The 26,878-nt window shown below is 42.8% G+C and overlaps 1 protein-coding gene across 1 annotated transcript in view; it reads left to right on the top strand.

The window, feature by feature from the left end:
* The window catches only part of tmtc1 (transmembrane O-mannosyltransferase targeting cadherins 1), a gene marked incomplete at its 5' end in the record, with an annotated part of 95,607 nt that overhangs the window by 42,245 nt on the left and 26,484 nt on the right, over positions 1 to 26,878 (top strand). Inside the window, 6 exons of the mRNA XM_079184061.1 lie at positions 5,866 to 5,947; positions 8,991 to 9,094; positions 12,580 to 12,769; positions 14,468 to 14,589; positions 16,194 to 16,361; positions 20,724 to 20,837. Of these exons, the coding sequence (XP_079040187.1) occupies positions 5,866 to 5,947; positions 8,991 to 9,094; positions 12,580 to 12,769; positions 14,468 to 14,589; positions 16,194 to 16,361; positions 20,724 to 20,837 (780 nt within the window). The remainder of the gene's footprint in view (positions 1 to 5,865; positions 5,948 to 8,990; positions 9,095 to 12,579; positions 12,770 to 14,467; positions 14,590 to 16,193; positions 16,362 to 20,723; positions 20,838 to 26,878) is intronic.

Here is a 26,878-nt window from a genome sequence, read left to right as displayed (position 1 = left end):
GTTGTTTAGTAGTTGTTCGTTTGGGGTCAGTTGGGCCTAATGGGTATGCTGGTGACATCACTCCACTGTTTTCCTTGAAGATTTTCATTAATTTGAGGAGATTGTCTGCCACCATTTCACTAGGCTGTTGTTTGCAGTCGGGCCCAATGAGCCAGCCTCTTGTTTGGAGGGAGGCTGTGACCCCGTGTGCACACTGGTGGTATGAAGGGGGAGCGGAGGCAGTGTGCTCCTTTGTGACCAACTGATCTAGTGTCTCTTGGTACGGGTAAGAAGATGTTGGTTCTGACATCTCTGATGTGCGAGGAGACCCAGTTCTTTCTGTGAACGTGAGAGCTGAGGACATTGATTTTCTCACGTTGTTCCAATTTATCTTGTAGCTTCTGTATCTCACCTTCACTCAGGCCCAATCCCAATCTCCAAACTCTTTTTTTTGAGGCGTGCTCCCGCAAAGTCTGTGAAGGTTTAGGGTTGTCCCACTGTCAAATAGTCAAGTGTTTTGAGGGCTGCTTCGCAGCCATTTTGAGCCCGGTATGAACCCTTTCCATAAGTCCACATTTCTGCAGACTTTGGGCAAGTGAATTACCCACAATTAATCGCAATGTGACATTAAACACAAGGTTACTAGTGGAAGCATGGTAACGTCGGGGTGTTAGGCATCCCTGACGAGGCCCCAAATTGTTGGGTCAATTTTTATATCCCACTCTGATAACTAAGGAGACAACAAGCATGGTGGGTTGGTTTAATACTCAAAGCATGGGAAGCTGTTCTCTCTTTATACCTTGGCTTGGTTCTTCCCTTCAGACTGCTTCTTTCAATTAGTATCTTGCATGTACAGTATTTGTTCAAAAGACAAAGGGTTCATTAGCCTTCTGATCGCAGTTTAGGCAATTAGGCTAAGATTCATTCAATCAAGTTTTATAGTGTACAGGATTCAGCATGATCAGATGCATTTCCCAAAGCAGAGTGACAGCAGTTCCTAGAAATATCCAGATCAAGATGGAGGAGTCTGTGATAGGTGTAAGTCAACATGAGATGAGCTGAGGCTTTTCATACTGCGTTAAATAAAAGCCTGACACAAACACACAGATAGGGTGTGATGAAATACGAGTACAAAAAGGTTTCATTAATGTCTGTCCTGTTTGAAGCTCTGACACCTATTCTGAGAATTGCTCTCCTTAAATGTTACAAATTGTAGAAAATGATTATTTAATGACTCAGAAATTCAAGAACATATTATGGGACATATAGAGCCCCCATGACTATGTTTTATGAGATGTGTATTAATCGCCATGATATAGCTACAGCCATTTGTCATTATCATGATGTAAAACAGCTGATAGCGTGCAGCTTTGCTGTGTGTGCAGAGAGGCCACTACAGAGCAAGCTCCACCCGTTCAGTGACTCAGTCTTGGCCTTGAGTGTCATGCGCTGGCCCTGAGTGTCTGACTAAGCATAAACTGTGGTACATGGTGACACAGAACAGAAGGAGGCAGGAATGTATAGAATGTCAGCTGTGAGTGGACCATCGTGTGCTTCAAATGAGCTGCAGTTTAGAAAGCCGGAGGCTGAGCAGCCAGAAATACTGGACTTAATCCACAAGTCCCTCACGTCTACTGTTCATGTGTGTGAAAAAGACGACACCTCAACCGTTCTTCAAAACAATCAACCACACTCATTTTGTCTGTCTTACTTCTTACCTCAAACAACACCTCCCCTCCATTCATCCTCCACTGTTGTCACAGTTGTCATGGTGAATCAGAATTCTGTTTGGCCTATACACAGAATCGTCTTTCCCATGATCCTATGGGAAACACTGCGGCTCGGGTCTGAGGACACCATCTGTCTGTTCCTCTCTCTAACCGTCTGTCTGTCTGTCTGTGTGTGTGTGTGTGTGTGTGTGTGTGTGTGTGTGTGTGTGTGTGTGTGTGTGTGTGTGTGTGTGTGTGTGTGTGTGTGTGTGTGTGTGTGTGTGTGTGTGTGTGTGTACTTACCTTTCTATCTAACAGGGGGCGAGAGAGAGGAACAGAGGGGGTCGCTAATAGGCAGACCGCAGTCCGGGTCCGGACGCCGTAGTATCTGAACCCTGGACGCTTCTATTTTAACCGGCGCAGCTTTTCCATCCTTAGCTGTACTCGTTCAGAGGTCCAGGAAACACACAACCAATTACATGTGTTGTACATCATCTCTTGTGATGTTACTCGGTCAATCAATGTGTATTCCAATAATTATCGCCCTCGACTCGAGTGAGATGAACACATGGGAGAGACAGAGAGAGAGGCCAAACAGTCGGAGAAATCCGAGAGTTAGAAGTTATTTCACATGACTTTCTCCAAAAAGAGAAAAGTCCACAGCGAGACCAGAGTCTTCAACCAAGAATGGACTGACTCTTATATGTTCAGAGACCGTGACGATTATTAAAAGCGTCAATGTGAAGCGAACTACGAGACAAAGAACGTGGTCAGCTAGACATTGGAATAAAGGGTTGGATTCTGATAGTTGGGTTCATATTGGATTTGCAACCTTAAGGGCTGATGAATTTCTTAATACATTTCTCCTCTATTTTGTGTATATATACAAACGGCAATTTGAACTTTCACCAGTTTTCCAGTGATATCTGTGCTTTTAGGAGGATTTAGGTCCTCAGGCATTAGATGTTTCAGGGCCTGAAAAGATTGTTGCAAAGACAGCTTTGAAAATATAAAAAAATGTCATGAACATAACAATAAAAATACAAAATAGTGGGGACTTTTTCCTGATACTGAGTTGCAAATACATGTCTCATCTCAAAACTCGTAAATCTTTCTTTTACTCTTCAATGTCACTATAATCATATTTATATCTCCTTCGTTATAACTGCTATGGCTTGAGTACCCCAAATCATTAAGGGATCATTGCTTTTACCTGGATTCTCTCCCAAGTGGATGTTGCTAACAGTTGTACCTCTGGAGATTTTATTGAGAGGATGTTTGTGTGAGTTTTAAGCCTATTATATGTACTAAATGCATCGCACCTCTCTAGAAACTAGTTCAATGGTAATCAGCAGGGACTAAAGCCTTGCTTTTTTGCAAATAAAACTCTTTCACGTAAGTCAGGCAAATGCAGTGTCTGCAGAGTCTGACTCCTCTTTGTCATTCTGTCTCTTGGCTCCTCAATCCCCAGCAGAACAGACAGAGCAAATATAGAAAAGGGAAAGGGAGTAGAGAGCAAAGGGACTGAGATGCAGAGATGAAAAGGAATAGACAAAGTGTGAGAAAGACAGAATATGTGTAGAATTCCTGTGAGATCTCTTCCTTCCCCGTTTCTACGATGCTTTGAAAGGTCTGCTCAAAGGAAACCTCTCAAAGTAAGTAAGTATTGAGAGGATTCTCCGTGCTTTCCTTTCACTACCTGCCTGTCTGACCCCCCCTCTTATTCTCTGAGGCTCCTTTAGTTTCTACCTCAGGCTAATGAACAGAACTGTGATGTCTGGGAGGACAGTCCATACATGACATTTTCTGAAAGGCTGGATCAACTAAAGTGTGTGAATGGATGGTGACTTTGAAGACTTTGTTACAAATAGAAGTTAAACTGGATGTTAATCAATACTGAGTGGTCACAGATAAATAATCTGAATGTCGAGGTTCCAAAGGGTCTAGGGCCTGATTTGTCAATGTAAGAGAATGTTGATGGCGTGGACTGACTTGAGAACATAAGACATTTCAAACCAGTAAGAAGAATTGGTGATTTCTAATCTGATGCAGCCAGATATTTATTTAAGAATAAGTCTGTGGTTGTCAACAAATCCCATGAAAACACCAAAACCAACAATGTGTTCGTCAACACATTCTGACTTCCTGTTTGTGGCTCTCAGCTCCAAAGCCCATTGGTTCCTACTGAAGATGCAAATCTTTACAAACACCAAGCAAATATATAGTTTCCTTTTTTTCAAAAGGCTCAGTAATTTCATAACACAGCTTACTGTAGTTTTTATCAAACGTTACTCAAACATTTTCATTTGTTCGGTACTATTTTCAGTAGCGGATTAATCCATATTTGGTGCTCCAGTGAGTATTTGGGGCAGCAGGACATTATACGTGGGATTGAGTCAAAATAATCGACAGTGTTCATGTTAAGGAAGGAGCATGTCACCCAGTGCAACGGTGTCGCTTAGTGATGTGTTTTTGATAGTTTTTGGACAACTATGGAGCTCTGTGCCACAGATGAAGAAGATGCGTCAGACCTCACTTTTTTAGTCAGGTGAGTACCAGAAGAAGGTGTTTGGTACTCACCCCATTCCATGCTGTCCTCTGTGTCTCACCCACTGTCCTCCGCTTCAGCTTCCTGCACAGTACATGATGAAGATGCACCTCCCAGTCACTGGTTGAACCTCTGATTAGCCTTCTCCATCAACAGATGGCTTTGTGTCAAATGTCTCTGTGGTCATCTTTGACATGTTAATGTGAATCAGGGCTGATAGAAGAGTATGTGAAAGACAGCTTGTTTTTTGTAATGTTGAGATGTTTTTCTCCCTCAACAAGCTGCACGGCTCCATGGCACTGTAATAGACAATGAACAGCCTTGGTCATGTTGAATTAACTGTCTAGATTGATAGAATTTACAGATGATGCGGCCAAGTGTTCTCTGCTTGTTTTAAGGGCATCCATTTTCTCACAGTGGATTTTGTGAAGTTGCAAGGTGGCCTCATATTTCTGAAGAATGGTGCACATCATTGTGTTGCCACAACAGTGGAGGTAATACCAAGTTGGATGATCAGGAACAACAAAAAAATCGCTTTACTTTAGGAAGTCATGTCTGATTTCTAATGAAATCTTTAAATTTCTCTTGTTCTTGTCAGCATCAGCGTTAGTAACAGTAGCCACTTTCACACGGATAGATGATTTCAGAAAGCATGCTGGTGTCTGGTGTAATGTCCAATGCATGCGTCAGGCAGCGACTTGCATCCGTCCATACCGTCCCTGTTATATGCTGGTGAATGTTGTCCTCTGCTCGGAGGGTAAGGAGCTCCCTCACTTCGTTGTCTCCCCAATTTGCCGTCATTCACGGTTGCTGTACTTTAGCTGCTTACTGCTGCCTGGTGGTTGGGCGCACAAGTGAGATATAATTAAGACGTCACACCCGTTCCGTTGTGGTGGCTGTTTCTTTTCACACAATTCAATTCAATTAATTTTATTTTTCAATAACCCAAAATCACAAATTTCAAATTTGCCTCAGAGAGCTTCATAATCTGTACACATACGACATCCTCTGTCCCGGGACCCTCACATCAGAACAGGAAGAACTCCCCAACAACCTTTAACGGGGAGAAAAGAGGAAGGGACCTTAGAGAGAGCAACAGAGGAGGATCCTCTCCCAGGATGGACAGAAGTGTGATAGATGTCATGTGTACAGAATGAACAACATAACAGAGTTACAACACATTCAATGCATATGACAGAACCACGGCAGGAGGCCAGACCAGGTCCAGGTATAACCAGGATCCACTGAAACCTGTGAGTAGAGAAAGCACAGAGACTCTGATGAAGAAGCAGAGTCAGTAATGAAGATTAATGGGACATGAATTCATACAGAAAGAGGGAGAGAAGAGCTCAGTGCATCGTGACACAGACGTCAGCCTCGGCTCTGTGACTACCTCTGCTGCCTGCTCAGTAGAGGAACAACTCTGTCCCCCTATTCTGCCTCCAAACCTTTCATACCTGTGAGGGCTTTGCTCTGGTATACACTGTAGAAAATAGTTTTGTGTGTTTACAATCACAAAAGACAGCATATTTGTTTAGAAAGCCCTTCTGACTGGAGGACTGAGCGAGTGTTGACTTAAGCCCACAGAAGAAGTCTGACTGATATTCTGTACGTCTGTGTGTCCCTCAGTCACCTGTCTGGCTCCGGATTCAGGGACCTCCACCACATCTGCAGCCCCTTCATCAAACGAGCCTGCCTCATCTCTGGCTATGTGAGTTATTTTTCTCCTTTACATTAGAAAGTACCATACTGGTGGCTCTGCATGCAAGTCAATTGCCTACCAATTGTAAATACTTACCATTACTGTTGGCCATTTTCCAAAGTAAAACACAGATGTTAAGATTGATACATAGTGGGATATGTTTTTTCTACAGCTTCGTTTATAATTGTTTGGGAGTTGTATTGTTGTTGCATATTAATACAGCTGAAAATGATGCCTTGCTAAATATTACATAGAAATATTGTATAGACCTGTTCATCTAAGGTACAATAATACTTCCTTCAATATTTTCTTCCTTTTTTTATTGTCTATTGTATTTGTACACTGTAAATAGTCTACAAGGGGCCATTTAGCTGTCATAAACACAGGGCTTAAAGGGTGTTTTGAAGTGGGGTTGCATGATGTCATTCCATAGTAATAATAATAATAACTTTATTTATATAGCGCCTTTAAAAACAACAAAGTGCTTTGACAGTCAAAGCAGCAAAAACAAGACAATAACAACAGAAAGCGAGAGACAGCGAGATCCTTCTTGTGGCACTGGCACCTCAGTGGCTCGTCTGTGGCAAGCGTCAGTCAGTCAGTCAGTCAGTCAGTCAGTCAGTCAGTCAGTCAGTCAGTCAGTCAGTCAGTCAGTCAGTCAGTCAGTCAGTCAGGCGTCATAACAGTGGCAAGCGACCTGCACTTGTTCGGCACCCGTCAAGAAGCTGCCGAGCTGAGTGGGCGGCGCCACATTTCCTGAGAACACCCATTGTTGTCACGATAGGATTTTGATTAAACTATATTACGAACTGTATTGCATCAAACAATCCACAGATTAATCGAAAAGTTGATTCTTGCTGTGTACATGGATAAATGAATATTAAATCGCATGTAGTCAACTATTGTTGCTAACATACTCCCATCAGCCCACGTTTATTTATTTATATGTATTTATTTTTCTTCTAATGTTACCCTGGTATGTGCACCATAGACTAACAGTTTTCTTGCATACGGTCATGCTATTGCCTTCACTTTTATTTTGACATTGTTTTACTTCCGGACTACCTGTCTTGCGTCTTCAAAAGAAAAAACAAATAAACCGTAAAACAGAATATCAAAACGTACACGGACCAGGGGGGCACTCTGCCCTGACTAGTGGGGGCACTCCTGTGACTACTATTGGCACTGGCGGCTTGTGGCACCTACTGACACCTACATATAAGCAGAGAAAGTTTTTATATATATACTTTTAAATGATAATAAAACGGATGATTTATTTTCATTATTTTAGCCGATTGTTTTAAATGTCTATAAAAGTAATAATTTGGAGAGAGTGTATTATGTTCCCTTTTGTTTCAAAACCAACAAAATCATACTTTAATAAAATGAATGAGAAACATAAAAGTACAACGTGGTTAGTCTCAGGATGTACACAGAGAACGGGTGGCTCCGGTGACTCAACTAAAATCCATACTATGATGATAAAACTGATTTATGACAGCTGACCTATCGTAACAACAATGGGTGTTCTCCGGAAATGTGGCTCCGCCCGCTCAGCTCGGCCGCTCGCTTGCCGCTGTTGTGACGCCTGACTGACGCCTGACTGACGCCTGACTGACGCCTGACTGACGCCTGACTGACGCCTGACTGACGCCTGACTGACGCCTGACTGACTGACGCCTGACTGACGCCTGACTGACGCCTGACTGACGCCTGACTGACTGTTGCCACTGACTAGTCACTGCCTTGCCAGTGCCACAAGGAGGATCTTGGCCTTGCTGCAGAAAGCTCAGTGAGACCGTTGGATACGTTCAAAATAAACTAAGAAACGAATGAAATAAAATAATCAATATAAATATAAATATTTATATATATATACATACAGGTGCATCTCAATGAATTACAATATCATTGAAAAGTTCATTTATTTCTGTAACTCAATTCAAAAAGTGAAACTCAGATATTATATAGATTCATTACACACAAGGGGATATATTTCAGGCGTAATTTTGATTATTATGTCTTACAGACTGGCACCGCTGAGGTGTTATGGAATTCTTAAATGACCTAAAGATAGATTCTCTCTGGGGTTTTGTCAAGAGGAAGATGAGAGACACCAGACCCAACAATGCAGACGAGCTGAAGGCCGCTATCAAAGCAACCTGGGCTTCCATAACACCTCAGCAGGGCCGCAGGCTGATCTCCTCCAGGCCACGCTGCATTGATGCAGTAATTCATGCAAAACGAGCCCCGACCAAGTATTGAGTGCAGACTGTATACTGTACATGGGCATACTTTTCAGTAGGCCAACATTAAAAAGATTAAAAATCATTTTGGGGTTTTCTTTAGCTGTAAGCCATGATCATCAAAATTAAAAGAAATAAAGGCTTGAAATATATCACCCTGTGTAATGAATCTATATATGAGTTTCAATAAATTAACTTTTTGATGATATTCTAATTCATTGAGATACACATACATACATACATACATGCATATACACACATATATACATACATACTGCATATATACATACACACATATACAGTTGCACTGTAACCCTCACCGCAAATCAGGTCCATCTGCAAAATCTACAACCCCCAGCCACTCCCAGTAAACAACCCAAACAAGGACAATCCAAATAGCTCAACACAACCAATGCCACAAGTGGTCTCCCCAAATCCAACACAAAGTGCCACCATCAATGAACACCGCAGTCCCAAAACCACTCAACTGTAGATGGCGGTTGGCTCGCCCCTAGTTTAGAGAAACGGGTACCAACAGGAGAGCAAAGTAACATACCGCTGTGGACAGTATATTGCTTTGCTAAGTTGGCAATTGTTTGACAACAGTTGGCCTAGTATGCCTGTACCAATTGGAGGACAGAGTATTGGAAAGTGTGAAAGATAGATGATTGGATATTCTATATGTTGAAATTGTCTTTACATCCTGACAAACAATAACTCAAATGCTCTGACAAACAATAAAAAACAGGAAACAGGAAACTAATGAATTGTAACCGTACTCGTATGTTTCCCCCTCCCTCCTCCAGGTGGTGATCATCATGTCGGTCAGGCTGTGGCTGATGGGAGGATCCATGCCCCTCTTCTCTGAACAGGACAACCCCGCCTCCTTGTCCCCACACCTGATTACCAGGTCAGTGACACACAGGCACAAACAAACAAAGCAACAGATCAAAAGAAAGCTTCTATTTTTATTTTTTTCCTTTTTTCTTCAGATAACATTTGTTTCAATGTGAAAATAACAAAATGTTCAAATGTGTCACTTCACATTCATCTATTTTGAGTCATAAATATACATCAGCCTTGTAGTGTATTTGGCTTTCAGGAGTTAGTTAGAAGATGGAAATAACTCACAAAGTTATGCCTAAAACTACTGAGAACTGTATAATACAATGATACAGTTACTATCACTATTAGTATGTATTTTGATTCAATGACAAAGCATAGAGCTGAGAAACGTTATAATCAATAACAATATCCAACAAATGGCACAAGATAGGTGCTGAAGCATATTGTGTTAATTGATTAGTCAGTTGACAGAAATTAACCAGGATTTCATTAAATACTTTCTTTTAGTAATGAACACAATTAAATGCCAAACATTGTAGGTGTCAACGTTTCCTAATTCAATCAGGAGAGACTTCAGTGAAACCTCATCATCACATGTGCATCATAACATAAATAGTGAGGCCATCCTGGTGTTGTATACTAAAGGAGTTAGTGATGCTGTGGTTAGATCAGGAATATATTAAATATGAAATGACCATGTTGCAAAGTGTGTAACACCACTTACCAAAATGCAATGAATAGGAATCATTTTAGCAGAAGCCATGAAGAATAGAATTGAGCAGAATATATGAAATATGAAGCAAATGCAGGGCAATGAAAATGTAGTGTTAGCATATGACAAATAGGAAAGCATCTATCGGAATTTGATGAATATGAATCAATTACCCGAAAGCAATGAATTTGAGAAGTTAAAAAAAACTATGGCTATGTTGTATCAGAACTGAGCCGTAATATGAAAATTGCTGGCAAGATCTGAATGATTACATGAATTGAATGCCGAGTTCGCTATGAACAGGACATCAGAATCAGAACTGTTTATTGCCACGTTTTGTACGTTACACATACAAGAAATTTGACGAGGTGAATGGTGCATAACAATAAACACAGTGCAATAATATGAGACATAATAATAAAGTATGTTCAACAAATAAACAAATAATAGTAAAGTGGCAAGTTTATTTTAATAAAAAAGGGTGTGCAACAGTGGGACATTTTCCCAGAGTCAGTGGGGGTCCCGGACTTTATTTATGAACCCAACTGTAGAAGGAAGAAACTGTTCATGTGTTGTGAGGTCTTGGTCCTGATGGACCTCAGCCTCCTGCCAGATGGAAGGGACATGGACAGTTTATGTCCAGGCTGAGAGGGGTCAGCTACAATCCTTCTTGCTCGCTTCAGGGTCCTTGAAGCGAACAAGTCCTGGAGGGACGGCAGATTGCAGCCAATCACCCTCTCTGCAGAGCCAATGATGCGCTGCAGTCTAGGGTTAGGGTTAACCCTAACATGGGTTAATAAAATGGTTAACCCTAACAGCGTATCATTTAGTCAGTTAATAGCAGAGCGTCAGAGAAAGATAGCTTGTCTCTCCCTCGGCCACCTGGGAAATTTATAGCGGATTCCCATTCCCTCTCGCTGTCCTTGCTGCTTCACCTTCATTTTTGTCTCATTATTTCTGCTCCCTGATGTCTGGCTGAGCCTCCAGTGTTCCCTTATCGCCTCTCTGTGTGACTGTCTGTCAGTGTGTCCTCGCTCCAGCCATCCTGCTCTATTCTTGGCCGTTCGACAGCTTTTTAAAGCTGATCATGAGCTCCAGGCCTTGTTCTGAGGCATCTACTATTCAACCTGTATACTTTATGCTCGATCATGCAAGACAGTAAGATTGCATGTGGCTTTGCAGATGACACTGATTTACTTAGCTGTCTCCCCAAATTACTACGGTGCCCACTGTGCCAGTAGCCTGCTTAGAACAGTCAACTATTAAAGACAATACAGAAAATATAGCCACAAGCGGCCGTTATTAGTTTAGGTCCTTTTTTGCTCAGCGGAAGGAAAGCAGCTCAATTGCCAAAAGCAAATCCGCAGGAGGCAGCAAGCGGTTATTAGAGGCTTGAAGCCTAATAACTTAGTTTGGCAACAAGGAGAAACAACTGAAATGTATTGCTTGGTTTGATTCCAGAGCTATAGACAATAGCCCAGGTTAGCCTCACCAGACACACCGAGGCAGGTAGAGCGGGTCGTCCCTCAATCAGAAGATCGGTGGTTAGATCCAAAGCTCCACCAGTCACTTAACCCCAAATTGCTCTCGAAGGCTGTGCAATCAGTGAATGGGTGAGAATTATTAGATAGTCCTGATGGGCAGGTGGCACCTTGCACGGTAGCCCTGTCATCAGGGTGTGAATGGGTGAATGATGACATGTAGTGTTAAAGAGCTTTGAGTGGTCGAAGACTAGAAAAGAGAAAGTACAGTCCATTTACCATGGACAGTCACTTTTATGATCCATTGTACCTCTACTAGTAGTAGTGTATGATCAGTGGTGTGTGTGTGTGTCTCTGTGTGTGTGTGTGTGTGTGTGTGTGTGTGTGTGTCTGTGTGTGTGTCTCTGTGTGTGTGTGTGTGTGTGTGTGTGTGTGTGTGTCTGTGTGTCTCTCTCTCCATGTGTGTGTGTGTGTGTGTGTCTCTGTCTGTGTGTGTGTGTGTGTGTGTCTGTGTGTCTCTCTCTCCGTCTGTGTGTGTGTGTGTGTCTGTGTGTCTCTCTCTCCGTCTGTGTGTGTGTGTGTGTGTGTGTCTGTGTGTCTCTCTCTCCGTGTGTGTGTGTGTGTGTGTGTCTGTGTGTGTGTCTCTCTCTCCGTGTGTGTGTGTGTGTGTGTGTCTCTGTCTGTGTGTGTGTGTGTGTGTGTCTGTGTGTCTCTCTCTCCGTGTGTGTGTCTGTGTGTGTGTGTGTGTGTGTCTGTGTGTCCCTCTCTCCGTGTGTGTGTCTCTCTCTCCGTGTGTGTGTGTGTGTGCCTGCCTGCCGTTGGGCTTTACTGAAGTAACCCACGTTGCTCATGCTCTCTCTCTTTCTGACCTCCTTCCTCAGACCAGGTGCCTCTCTGTCTGACCCCCGGCTGTCTTAACTACAGCAGATAGCTGCCTCCCTGTGGACAGATCACTACTCTAGACAGCGATGCAGGTCTTGAACCCACTGAGAGACAGAAAAAGACAACTACAGTAAAGCAAACAAGTTTAAGGCAAATTGATCTGCAACATGACGAGGTTTTTATCATTAAATACACACTATGACTTGGCACAGTGGATTGGACTCTAAATGTCAGGTTAGAGAATTACTCCATATCAATATTCAACTTTGGACAACCTCCTGTTTGTTTGTTTCTGTAAACTTTAGTATGGAGATAAACAGAATGATTCAAATGATTGATTGAAACTCTCGTTAGGTTTGATTGTTGATCACTGTGTGATTCAACTTGTTTCTCTTTTCTTTCGTCCCTCTTTCTGCCTCACATCCATCTTCTCTCTTTCTCCACATCCTCCATATCTCTATCCCCTCACCTCAGGATTTTGACCTATTCTTACCTGCTGTCTTTCAATGCCTGGCTGCTGCTGGCCCCCATCGTTCTGTGTTACGACTGGCAGGTGGGCAGCATTCCCCTGGTGGAGTCGTTGGGTGACATGCGCCTCGTGGCTACCGCGCTGCTGGCCGTAGTGATGGTTGCTCTCTGCCTGCGCTGCGTCTTCTCACTGCAGGTAACAGTAAAAAGTGATAAGTAGCAGGAAAGGGCCTAAGACTGCAATTCCAATGCCTCCTGATGCCCTCTGCCCTCATCGCATCATGTAACTACATCGTTAGAAGAGTGGGAAGAGGTGTAAGAGCTGGAAAAGCCTAGTGTAATAATGTTCACATAAAAACCCAATGGTTACATCACAAAAGAGTGGCAGTAGATTGTTTCACTCTAATGATCTACCTCCCACACTTAAGTCCCGGATAAGATACCCCAACAGCTTCTGAACAAAATGTCATGAAATTAGACATTCAGATAGATATTCAGTGCGTCATAAAGGCAGCGTCTATTCATTGTTTGTACCATATGGTTTACACACACACACACACATGTATACACATAGTCTGGTCTCTACTGATATGAGGGATCGTAGAGCTCTGGGTGAACACAGACGGCTACAGTATTTATTTCCTGATTCAACAACGGCAGGACGTCAGTGACGACAGGAGAAACATCTCAACGCTGATAGGCTATCGCGCTGCAGCGTCACGCCATTTTTTCACCGGTGTTGAAATATTTCAACTCACGTGTTTGGGGCGTTTGTAGCGCTGCGCCATCGCAAATTCTCGTCACTCGAGTCTCATCGCGTCTGTGCATAGACTTTGTATGTAATCTAATATTTCGCGGCGCGTTTGGTGTGAACGCACCTTTAGTCTGGCACGACTATCAGGCTGAAATTTCAACAGAATCAACAATTTGGTCCATGGCAGTGGTTCTCGACAAGTAAGGGCTACCTGCTGACTATCCACTTGACATCCATGGAATGTGCAGTGGATATTCATGGTCCCCAGTCCTTATTGTTTTAATGTTCTACTAACCTCTCCTCAAGCAACACCATCAGGCCAAAATGTCCACTTATACATAATATCTAAAAAAAGCTAACCAGTGCCATGAAAATTGGAAATTCTGATTTCATCATGTCAGTGGCGCTGAAGCAACAACCCCACATCAACTCAGTCACTTTAATAATCATTTATGAATGGCACTGCACACCAGTTAAACACTTTTGGAAAGAAATAACTGAGTCACTGTCTGTCTTCCTGGGCTGCCTCGTCGTATTATCCCCTTCACTGTGCGTACTAGGAGACACCTCAACAATCAGTCTGAGCAAAACAAACCGCCGATTACTCCTCGCAGCCCGAACTATCGCCAAGAACACCATCCTCATGAAGGAAATCAAGGAATAACACACACATCACACACTGGAGAAACTTAATGATAGAATATATTTCAATGGAAAATCTAACTTCCTCCATCATATACAACAGAACACCACTCCACCTCACCACCCATCCTGTTAATATTACAATTGTATAAGTATATACGTACGTGCATACATGAACACCCACATGCACACGTACATGCATGCACGCATACGCACATACATATACAATTATAATATTTTAAATATATTATTATTTATAGTGGTCCTGTTTGTTCTTTGCTATATATTATTCATCTATATCATAGCCTATTATATTTAATAGTAGTTATTGTACAGCTGGAGCTGTTATCTTCATATTTTAGAAGATCTTTTTTATTTCTATTTATTTTTTTGTTATTATTTTTGTTTATCTCTGACGATGTTATATTATTGTTGTGATGTTGCTGTTATTACTCTCTCTCTCTCTCGCTCTCTCTCTCTCTCTCTCTCTCTCTGCAGAGACAGGAGAGCAGACAGGTATTGGTCGGAATGTTGTTTCTGGTCTTCCCCTTCATTCCTGCCAGTAACCTTTTCTTCAGGGTGGGATTTGTTGTGGCCGAGAGGGTTCTCTACATGCCAAGGTGTGTGTGTGTGTGTGTGTGTGTGTGTGTGTGTGTGTGTGTGTGTGTGTGTGTGTGTGTGTGTGTGTGTGTGTGTGTGTGTGTGTGTGTGTGTGTGTGTGTGTGTGTGTGTGTGTGTGTGAGAGAGAGAGTCTGTGTGTGTGAGAGAGTCTGTGTGTGTGAGAGAGTGTGTGTGTGAGAGAGTCTGTGTGTGTGAGAGAGTCTGTGTGTGTGAGAGAGTCTGTGTGTGTGAGAGAGTCTGTGTGTGTGAATATGTGCGTGTACCTGTATCGATATATTGTTGTGTATGATTTCTACTCTCACTCTTCTATAAAGAGTTTGTTATATGCATTATGCTCTGATTAGGCTGGATATACATTGTGCAGATTAAGACTTTTCTTTTCTCAAAACAAAACAGAATAGTCTCTAATTTGTCTGCCCTGGAAACTTCTCCTTTTATTTTTTGCAATCTGAGTCTTGTTTTCATCGTTCTTGTCCAGCCTTTCTATTCATAAAGAATTCTAACAGTGTCAGAAATGTATGACCAATGTGACTGCTGCTACGACCCTAAACAACCAATTTGTACATCTCATAAATGATACGGAATATTCTGGTCAATGACAGTGTAAAACATTACATTGCATTACAGTCATTTAGCAGATGCAATTTTGGGGTTAAGTGTCTTGCTCAAGGACACATCGACATGCGACTAGCCGGAGCCGGGGATCGAACCGCCGATCCTCTAATATAAGGACGGCCCTGCTCTCCACTTAGCCACAGTCGCCCGACAGTTGTTGGACCCTAGATCATAGTGTATGCTATCTTCGCTGTCTTCAGAATCAGCAGCTGCATTACCTGCATACATCTGCTGCTGTGTGGCAACAAGACGACACCGTGGGCCTGTGAACCTATTTCGTGGCCAGGCCCCTGTGCAGCAGTGGGGCGTGGGGTGGGATCAGAAAGATCACATTTGAGCTAAAGTCATGACGCACTGACAGAAAAAAACACGCCTGTTCATGTGCAGAATAACACTGTGAACAACATGCACATGAGAACGGAGCAGCGGAGGACATTTTCATTTGTCACTGTGACCAGTTCCCTCAGGAACACCTGTAGAGTTTCCTTACATGAGACTCCAGGATGAACTGATTAGAATGTAGTGGTCAAAGGTCAAGGTCACTGTGACCTCACAAAACATAACTCAACATGCTAATTATAACAATTTCACACAAATGTCTAACGGGATAAAAATTTGAAATGATAACATGGATGTAAACTGCTACTTGATTGGTTGGAGGAGCCATACAACTGCCAGGCAGTCCTTCTAGTTACTATGAAATTCAGGTCAGGATTTGGTAAAAGTGGTGAGAGAGTTTTTATGGTAAGCAACAGCAGCCACCCATGTTGAGAATATGTGCACCCATGGGACCTGAAGGGATTTGGGTGAAAGGCACCGCCAGGGTGCCTTACGTTATGTCACAATGTTTTGAGGAGGCATGTGTTGAGTGATGAGACTATGTAGGACTGCAGTAATCAATGATACTTTTTCCTTTTTTAGTCTGTCACCATCCTGTCTCTCCACCAATCCCCTCACTTACGTCGTCCCTCCTCCTCTCCTCTTCTAGTATGGGTTATTGTATCCTGGTGGCTCATGGTCTAGGCCGGCTGTGTTCGGTGGTGGGCCGTTGGGGCACCACAGTCCTCAGTGTCTCCATGCTGCTGCTCCTCCTGCTCTTCTCCTGGAAGACGGTCCAGCAGAACCACGTCTGGCTCTCCAGGGAGGCACTCTTCCGGTAAGGAGAAACTGTGAATGGGGGGGGGATAAGGGGAATTGCATGTAAATCACTACATTTTAGGATGAAGACTTGGAGTAAGGTCAGGTTGAGGTTAGGGCAAGGTTAAGGGTCTAGGACCAGCCTGGTAGCGGTTATGAGTTGTGAAGGCATCGCTACTTTGGATGAGCCCTTTGACTTTCCAATGAGAAATATTAATTATAGAGGGGAGCAAAGTGAGAGCTGTATGGTAGGGACAGGAGTACACCAGTGCTCTAAAACAACAGGAAGTTAGTTATTCTAAATTGGCCCATTGATTTGGCCACTTATCAACACAGTCAACAGTAGAAGCAGCTCACACACTCACGGAGGCAATTACAGTTCTTTAAAGGTTTACTAGCTTGCAGTCTTCTTCTTCCCTGTCTGTCTGAAATCTAAACACACAGACATGATACAAATATGTTCAGATTCAGTGTGAATTCAACTTTCCGATGTCTATAAATCAACTTAGAAGTCAAAGAAACAAGACACTCCCTATAACTCCCAACGGGTCTGAGAATTCTCACTGTTTTTTTTCTCTATCAAAGTAATCCAGTGATGGTTGATTTATTCATGGGAGGCCACTAGTACACTGCAGATACAGGTTACCACTTACATGTGGACTATTATATTAAACATGCACCGTGAAAAATGCTGTGTGGAAGCTGCCAGTCTTTTTTATAATAGTTGTTGTCATTATTTGTAAAAAAAAAAGCCCTTATGAAGTCAATGTTTAGGTGTATGTGTGTGTTTTACCTGTCTTGTGGGGACATAAATAAGATTACAACACAATGACATGTCCCCATGACTTAAAGCGTTACATGTTAGGGTTGGGGTTGGGCTGGTAGCAGTTAGGAAACGTTTCCAGAAAATTAATGTAAGTCGATGTAATGTCCCCAAAAGTCAGAACTGTGTGTGTGTTCATAATAACTTTAACGTGCTGTTTATTGATTGATGAAATTACTATTAATAAGTTAATGTATCTGTGTCCACATTATGCCGTCTCTTCCCCTCCACGATGGAGACTGATACAGTGAAATTATAAAGCCCTAGAAGTGATTTTTTTCCTCACATTTTTTTCATATTTCAGTCAAATGCAAATAATAAGACTATATCATTTTATTTGTATAGCACTTTAAAGGGTACTCAAAGACGCTTTACATGGTAAAAACAGAAACAATAGAAGTAATTATTATATAAACAAAATCGATGACATAACAATAAGGAACAGCACAAAAAAACAAACATAACTAGCATCACAGGTTAAAAGCTGATTTAAATATGTGAGTTTTAATTAAGTGCAGTTTTGAAAGTGGTGAGTGACGGAGAATGTCTCTGAGTTCCAGAGGGACTGTCCCCCCAGGTCCACTGCTTGGACAGAGTAGGGGGGTAAGGAGGTCTAAAGGTATGAAGGGGTTCAGGGTTGTGAAGGGCTTTGTATGTGATGAGGAGAATCTTGAACTGGATTCTTAGCTGTATGGGAAGCAAGTGGAGGTTCTGAAGGACTGGGGTGATGTGGTCTCTGGTGGAGTGGGAGAGCAGACGGGCAGCTGAGTTCTGGATGTTTTGTAGTTTGTTGATGATTTTGGTGGATGAGCCGTAGAGGAGGCTGTTGCGTAGTAGTCCAGTCGAGAGGTGATGAAGGCGATGATGAGTGTTTCAGGGCTGAGGAGGAGAGGGAGGTGCGGAGAAGGGCGATGTTTTTCAGATGAAAGAAGGCGTTTTTTGTGATGTCATTGACGTGGCGTTCAAAGGAGAGGGTTTGATCAACAATGATACCACGGTTATGGACATGTGTGGAAGCAGGAACAGTGGTGCCATCGATGCAGAGGGAGAAGTTGTGGTGGGATTTGTTCAGTGATATGGGGATGATGATGAGGATTAAAGATTTGTCGCTGTTGAGTTTGAGAAAGCTGGCTTGCATCCAGGTTTTTATATCTGTGCAATTGATGATTTGGTGGAGTGGGTGGTGGGGGTGATGGATTTGGTGGAGATGTAGAGCTGGGTGTCATCACCATAGCAGTGGAAATGGAAACCATGGCGGTGTATGATGTCGCCAAGGGGGAGCAGGTAGACGATGAAGAGGAGGGGACCGAGTACTGAACCTTGGGGGACACCTTGAGAGACTGGGGCTGTGTCAGACTTGAATGTATTGATACTAATGAACTGTTCACGGTCGGAGAGGTATGATCTGAACCAGGAGAGGCTGTGCCAGTGATGTGGAGGGAGGACTCAAGACGGGAAAGGAGGATGGACTATTGCACTTCTGTCCATTTTTTCCTGTTCTGATGTGAGGGTTCCGGGACAAGAGGATGTCGCATGTGTACAGGCCGTTTTCTTTGGAGAGTCGTTCTAGTCTGCGTTTCCGGGATTTCATGAGGCGGAGTTCAGGGGTGAACCAGGGAGCAGTGTGGGTGAGAGGGGCAGGCTGATCAAGGCAGGAGGATAGTGTGTTATTGTAGAAGTTGACCAGGTCTGAGGGGGAGGGGCTAAGGGAGGGAGGGAGTGTGGAGAATTTGTCAGTGAGACAGGCTGACAGGGATGAGATAAAATAAGATAATCCTTTATTAGTCCTGCAGCGGGGACAATTACAGGATTACAGCAGCATACGTACAGTACAGTGCAAACAAGATGCATAGTAAAAAAACAAGATCAAAACAAGAATTATAAATAAGTAATAAAACAGTAAAGAATATTATTAAATAAGTAAAAAAGTAAAAAATTCACAATAACAAAAATATTATATATACAGACAGAAGAATTGTTGTATTGCAACAAGGGGGGCATGATGGGGGCAAGGGGGTATGAGGGGCAGACGGACTTGATATTACGGAGTTTGGGTTCTGGGATGGGGATGTTGATCTCCATGATGATAGCTCGGTGGTCGGAGATGGTGAGGTCAGAACCAGAGAGGTGGTGGATGGTGATTCCAGTGGAGCAGACCAGGTCCAGGATGTGACCGCGGTTGTGGGTGGGGAATCAATGTGTTGAGTGAAGTTGAAGCATCTAAGAATGTCCAGAAAGTCTGTGGCTGTTTTACAGTCTGAGGAGTCGATGTGAAATCACCGAGCAGCAGGATGGAAGGTGGGGTGGAGCAGAGCTAGGTAGGTAATTCAGATATGTCGGAGAGGAAGGCAGGGTTTGGTTTTGGGAGACGGTAGATCATTTAAATGACATGGGGTTTAGGACCAGAGAGTTTGAATGTCAGCTGTTCAAATGAGGATGGACTTTGGGTGGTAGTCAGGCTGGTTTTCATGTGTTGGTGGTAAAGAGCGACAATTCTTCCACCGAAGCCATCAGGACATGGTTTGTCCAGGTAATGATATCCAGTAGGCGTGGTTAGGTTCAGTGCGTTGTAGTCCAGGTGTTTTTGCCAAGTTTCAGTGAGACAGAAGATATCAAGGTTGTTGTCAGTGATGAATTCATTGATGATTGATTTGTTGTAAAGTGACCGGGTGTTGAACAGAGCAAGTTTCATGGAGTGTTTTGTGATTGGTTGTGAGGATTTGGGTTGTGAGGTTGGCTGGATTCACGTGCTGTTTGGTATGATGACGTGATGAGGGAGTGGTTGTACACCGGTGCTGAGTCCACAGAGACGGGATGGAATTGACAGAAGTGGGGTTGTAGATATTGAACTTGCGCTGGGAGCCGATATGAACATCACTGGGACGGATGTAGCAGAGGTTGTTTTTGTTTATGGCTTTGTGAATGCGGTGTGAACGGGGCAGCCTCTCTGTCACAATAGTCTGAATGGGGAGAGCTGCAGCTGAAGGGGTTAATGACAGGTGGGGCCAGTAGGGGGAGCAGTCACAGGAAACTGTGCTCTGAGGTGGCAGCGTAGAAGAAGAGGAAGGGGCGTGTGTGTGCAGAGAAAATAGTCAGTTGCGTGGACAGAATTGTACAGCGTGCTGTAAATTAGCTGCTAGCAGCTTGTTGAGATGAATACCATCGTTCTTAAAAGAGGAAGAGCGGTCCCAAAACAGATTCAAATTGGCAATGAAGAGGAATTAAACTGTGTGTGTGTGTGTGTCATATGTATAGTATGTGTGTACAGGTAAAGGTCAATTATTGTTAATGTGTGTGTGTTCACAGGGACATACACAGAGTTAAAAAACTGATTTGGACAGGATTAACATAAAGTTTAAGAACAAGTAGAAGAACAAGCGACTTTTAAACTCAGAGATCCACTGTGAAATACCAGGGAATCATTCGGGACGGAGTTTAATTATGGGAGGACCAGTGAGTTCATAGAAAAGCCGGAGCTCATTGTGGCTGTGATTATTTCTTTCTACAGACTGACCTCATGCCTTCTCCTCCTCCTTTCTCCTCTTCCTCCTTGTAAAGCTCTGGTATCCAGACTCTGCCACACAATGCCAAAGTCCACTACAACTACGCCAACTTCCTGAAAGACAGCGGCCGGCACCAGGAGGCCATTCACCACTACACCACTGCTCTCAGGTCTGACTTAACTGAAGCTCTCTGACTGTAACAATCCAACACTTTCTAAGTCACACAGTATGTTGGCAAAGTTGTTTCCTGTTTCATGTCAAACACTCTGTATTACTTCTCAAAGTTTCCTTCGTTTAAACCAGGGGTGTCAAACATACGGCCCGCCACGTCATTTTATGTGGCCCGCGAATCCGCCAGCAAAAAAAAAAAATGTAAAATCGCGCACGGCGGAGCTCCTCCCCGATCCGCGCGCACACACCTCCACCAGCGTATGTGGCAGCAGCAGCAGCAGCAGCAGCCCCCCTCCCCGCCGACGACGAAGGAGCAGCAGCAGCACCCCCACCCCACCCCCCTTTGGGGGCAACCATGATGCCGATGCGGCCCCAGAGCAGCAATGAGTTTGACACCCCTGGTATAGATCAACAAGTGCCTGAGCGCGTGTGTGTGTGTGTGCGCGTGCGTGCGTGCGTGTCATGTCATGTCCTGGGGGGCGTCTTACAGTACGCTGCATTTACTGTACATTACATGCTCAGATGGGATGTTTTTTTTTTTGCATAAAGACTTAACCACATGTGCGGGGTAGATGGAGGCAGAGATGGACACTTTGAAACGTCACTGACGGGGCTTCAGCTGATAGCTGTGAATTATTTAGGCCAGAAAAGGTAACGCAAGGCTAGTGAGAAGCCTGCGAGTCAGAGAGTGCTACTAATAGTTTGCACTACCTTTCCTCGGATAACCCTTTGCACTAAAAGCTGGCGGAGACACATTAAAACAAAGAATGGTGGGAAGAATTCCCAAAACTATTCCGCTAAAGAAAGACAGATTATTAATCAGACAGTAAAGTAGCTAACCAGCCGTATTCTAATTTAATAATATGTTATGAGGAATTACACTATGTTTATTTGACCTGAGAGTGCCAAGTGAAATAAGGTGTATATTGTATTGGTGGCAGACGGTTTGACTTGGTTTTTATTGTCATTCCGCAGATTCTCGGTTTCACGGCGGAGTTAGTAGGTGAAATAGGAAATGACTCATGTTCACTTTGAATTGATGTTTCATCTGTGATGCTGCTGTCACTGTTCAGACTTGTTCTTCATGATGCTCAAGCAAAAGATTAGTTCACGTTGCCATTAATTCATTTGGCCTTTTCTCACCATGTAGTTGGTAAATGAGATAATAAAATGTCCTGCATTTAGTGATAATCGCCTTTTATTTATGTTCTTGTACCATACATGTATGGCTTCATCTCTTAAGATTGTAATGATTTATAGTTTAACAGAAGGTAGGTGAGGGGGTTATACATCTCTACAAGCAATTTAACCTGATGAAAAAAACTGGGACACTACTGCTACTGTTGTGTAATTTCCCATCCAGCTCTGATGCATTACATGTTTAATTAGATCGTAATAGAGCTGAAAAGATGACTTGATACATTTATTATTTGTTCATCTGAACTTTTTTTTATCATCAATTAATCATGTAAGTCATTTTTAATGCGTTGGAGACTCATCGACTTAGTTGTTTTTCTGCGGGCGTGGTGGAATCTTGCAATTGTCTCTTCCCTTAATGTTAGGATATAGTGACAGTCAGTGGCGGCTGGTGGAAAGTTTTCTAGGTAAGGCCATCCAATCAATTTCAGCAAACATCCCAGTATGATTTAATGCAAAAAAATGAAAGTATCAAACACGCATTACTACTTTGCAGTTCAATATTTAAAATGTATTCCAACATGAAAAAAAGCAGTAAATAACACTTTGATAAACATGTCAGGACATCTTATTTTAGTCACTCTCACAGGCAATTCAGTATAATATATATATATATAAAACATACACATACATATATAGATATAAGCTATGATGAGTTTTCACTGATGCCTCCGTGATCAAGTTGTCATGAAACTATGTAGAAGAAAAGATGTTCACTTTGTCTAATATGTAGCTTGACAGAGTTCTCATGTGTGCCCTGGTGTTCTCATGTTTCCTTACCTCCTCATCCCTCACTCCCTAACTGTCCATGCTGGATCTGTCCCCGTTGTTTTAAAAAGCTAAATAAGTTATTAGCCAAACCTGTCTGGTACAGCTAGTAGAGAAGCTTCATGTACTGCTTCTCTTTCCCGCTAGTCTGCTGTCTGATTGTGAGGTCAGGCTGATCTGGGATCAGCTCTTTAACTGCAGAATCTCCACCAAACTTCTCCTCTCATACGGTTCTTGGAGGAGTAGTGCTCGCGCTGGCGCTCAACGCTTCGCTTGGGGCCAAACCGATTTGGCCCCAAGCTGAATCTATTTGAGGACGCTGATTGGCTAAATTGTATGTCACTCATTTATATCTTTAATCAGCAATTGGCTAAATTGCTTCATAGACCCACCTCTTTTGGGCCAAATTCGTTTGGCCCTCTAGCTGCGCGTTCTGAGACGTGTCGTGCACACAGGCAGAGAGGATGAGCAGGAAAAGCATATATTTTGCGCAGATATCATATATTACACATATTACTGGGTACATTCCATAGTTCAAAAACACAAATATAACTTTTATAATTTATTATTATAATTTTTTTTTTTAATATATTCAATTCAATTAAATTCATTTTTGTATATAAAAATATATTTGCCTCAGAGGGCTTCACTATATGTACACATGACATCATCTTGTCCCGGAACCCTCACATCGAAACAGGAAAAACTCCCCCAAAAACCCCTTTAACGGGGAGAAAAGAGGAAGAGACCTGTGGGAGAGCAACAGAGGAGGGATCCCTCTCCCAGGATGGACAGAAGTGCAATAGATGTCAAGTGTTGAACAGCATAACAGAATTACAAGATATTCAATGCAATGCTTTCTCACCCTGGAGTATGTTGCTGAGCTCCTCAACCTTAAGCTGAAGAGTGCCGTTTTCTTGGCTCAGGGCTTCGTTCTCTGACATTATCGCAGCGTTTTTGTCCTCGTAGATTTGTTGTTGTGAGAATTTTTTCTCCAGTGCCGTAACTTCTTTTTTCAGAGAGTCATTCTGTCTAGTTAGAACCGTTTTCGCTGCCTTCCTTTCAATATAATCTGCCTTAATGGCATCCATAACTAAGAGGTTGTTGATGAAACCGCAGATTGTTTCTGTCCTTTCATTGTTCTGTCTCTTCAAGGCGTCAGTCTGTTCCTTCAGCATGTCATACTTTGTCTTCCAGTTTTCTTCTTCCAGAAGCTTGTTGAAGACGATTTGATCAGGTCTTTGTTTTGTGCCACCAGGACTTTCTCCTCAGCTTCCAGTTTAATGAGATTGGCCTTGAAAGTTTTTCTGATCGTGAGCTCTTCATTGACGACCTGGATTTGCTGCTTCAAACCGTGGTTTTCTTTCTCCACAGCGTCCATGCGGCCCTGTGTTTCATTGCACCTGTCACTCCAGACCATCACCACGTCATGTTCTTGGTTAAGGCGCTGGAGTTCCTGCTGCAGGGCCTCATTTTGACGGCTGAGGTCTTCAATTGAGGGTTGCATTGCCTCGTTTGTTACCTGTAAAGCTTTTCCAAACTCGACCTGTTTGTATAACTCTTTAATCTCATGTTGCAGAGCAACGTTGTCCTGGCTGATCACCTCTTTCTGAGCTTTTACGACTTTGCATGATTCAACCAAGGCTTCGACATGCTGCTGTGTGTCCTTGAGCTTCAGGAGTTCCTTTTGCAGCACGTCGTTTTGATTGCTGACAGCTTTGTGCAAAGCCGCCTCGTCCTGTAGCTCCCTGTGCAACTCCTGCATTTCAAAGTGCAGAGCGTCGTTCTCCTGGCTGATCGCCTCTTTCTGAGCTTCTGTGTCGTTGAAGGATTTCTCCAAAGCTCTGACATGCTGGTTCCTATCTTTGAGCAGCTGCAGTTCTTGTCTCATGGCCTTGTTTTCCAGATTCAATGCATCCGTCTTCTCTTTCAGTGCAGTGCACGCTTCCTCCGAAGTGGTCGCATCTTGCAGTTCTTTCACCAGATCCATAATTTCTTTCTTGAAATTCAGGTTCTCTTGTCTTGCGACTTCATAGGCTGCCTTCACATTATCCACTCTCTTCAGCTTTTCCTGCTGTTTCTGCAGTCTTCGTCGCAGACTTTCCTGGTGAAGGCCCATTGTTCTGTTTGATGCTTTTGCCTCTTCATACATTGCATCAACAGTGCTGTGATTTTGGGCCTTGTCGATGAGCACCTTCACCTGTGCTCGTAGATCATCAATATTTTTCCTTGCAGCATTTCTTTTTGACCTGAATTGCTGACATTTCTGATGTTTTGTCTGCAAAGATTCCCAGTCTGCAATCTCTACCTGGCTGCGGTGAATTTTGAGGCGCATGGAGCCAAGCACTTCAGAGATGTCCTGTAGGTTCATATTCATCTCTTCATAGTTTTCAGATGAAGAGGAACTTGAAGGTGTTACGCTTGGTCCCTGGTTGCAATTCATCTTAGCCATGGGGTCGTTTAAAGAGGACTTGAGAGAAGGAATGGTGTTTGCTTGCTTGGGAATTTCTCTCCTGAAGCTTGTTGATTCAAATACTTGTGTGTTCACGACAGAAATACAAAATACAATTTGTATCGTCAGTGTCCAAGATATGTAGAACCAATGGGCAGTATGATCGGTATGAGAGTGTGTCTACAGGGGCTTAGAACTAGAATAGATAGATTAAAGCCAGTGACATCCCTTCCTGTTAGAACATAGAATCTCTGTGTATTATGTAAACAAGTCGGTCGTTGCCTTGGCAACAATGAACTGAGCTGCATTATGGGTAATGTAAGATGGATATTACATAATTATGCATATTTGTTTGGATTATTATTCCTGCTATACAAATGTTTAAGGTGGAGCACATGTTAACTCCTTTATACTCTGTTGTTCAGTTTGGGTAGTTAGGAAGAGTTTTAAACATTGTAATGCACCTTTTTGTTGTCACACTTTCATCATGGCACCTTTCAGTGGATATTTTTCTGCTTTCATTTTGAGGTACTTCTTAAGAGAAACAAAGAATAAATGTAAGATTTATTTACATCTTTCTTTTTTAAATTTTCTTTTTTTTTAAGCTGTGCTGCACAGCAGCACCATTGTTTAACTAACCTTTCATCTCATTTAATGGATATAGATATATGATGTGAAATAAATTTGGGGAAAGAAAAGCAGTGAAGCCGTTGCTTTGAACATATTGTGCTTGATCATATAATTTCATTTTGGTGCTTACTAATTATAACTGAATACATATTGCATTACATTACGCTGGTCAAAGGGGTCCCTTATTTTGAAGGTTCCGACCGGAAGTTGACACAAGCATCTCTAACTCGACACTGGTGTACTTTTCGTTTGGTAGGGAGGAGTCAGACGATAGTTTCTTTATTAAAGTGACATGTTTATTACCTTTAGTAGATTCCCTTTAGTAAAGGTCATTAGGTACCCGTTAGACAGTATGTATTGTGCTCCTAATAATCCAGAAAGATGGTGGCATGTGATCACTCTCTTTCTTCTCATTCTATAGCACATAAAAAACGTCAAATAAAAAAGCTAAAATGGAACAAAAGTGTAGTGATAGATGTACTGTCATCAACAGGTTTCCATGCAACAACTGTGATGCGTTAGCTGAAGTACAGTCACAGTACAGACTTCGGTGAGAGAATTATAACCTTACTGTATGTCAACCTTAGTAAAGGATGGGCCAACGTTTTGTTATTCTATTTCCAAACTTCTATCTAATAAAACTAGTATCTAAAGAAACCACTTCTAAAAATACTAAATGATTCTCCCTCAGTGCACCTGCCCCCCTCTGCTGCTTCAAGATGGCCAGAGTCATAGCGGGCTGATGCATTGTGGGGGAGAGAGCGGGACGTGGGAGCTACTTCTCAGTGACCTACGCACTGCACATCTAAGAGCGTGCACACGTGTGTGTGTGTGTGTGTGTGTGTGTGTGTGTGTGTGTGTGTGTGTGTGTGTGTGTGTGTGTGTGTGTGTGTGTGTGTGTGTGTGTGTGTGTGTGTGTGTGTGTGTGTGTGTGTCGAGTGATGTACAAGCAGAGATGGGCAGTATTTCTATTACTTGTATTTGAAATACGT

This window comes from Pholis gunnellus, assembly GCF_910591455.1.
Source record: "Pholis gunnellus genome assembly, chromosome: 22".
NCBI classification, from domain to species: domain Eukaryota; kingdom Metazoa; phylum Chordata; class Actinopteri; order Perciformes; family Pholidae; genus Pholis; species Pholis gunnellus.
This window is presented reverse-complemented; position numbering and strand designations above follow the sequence as displayed.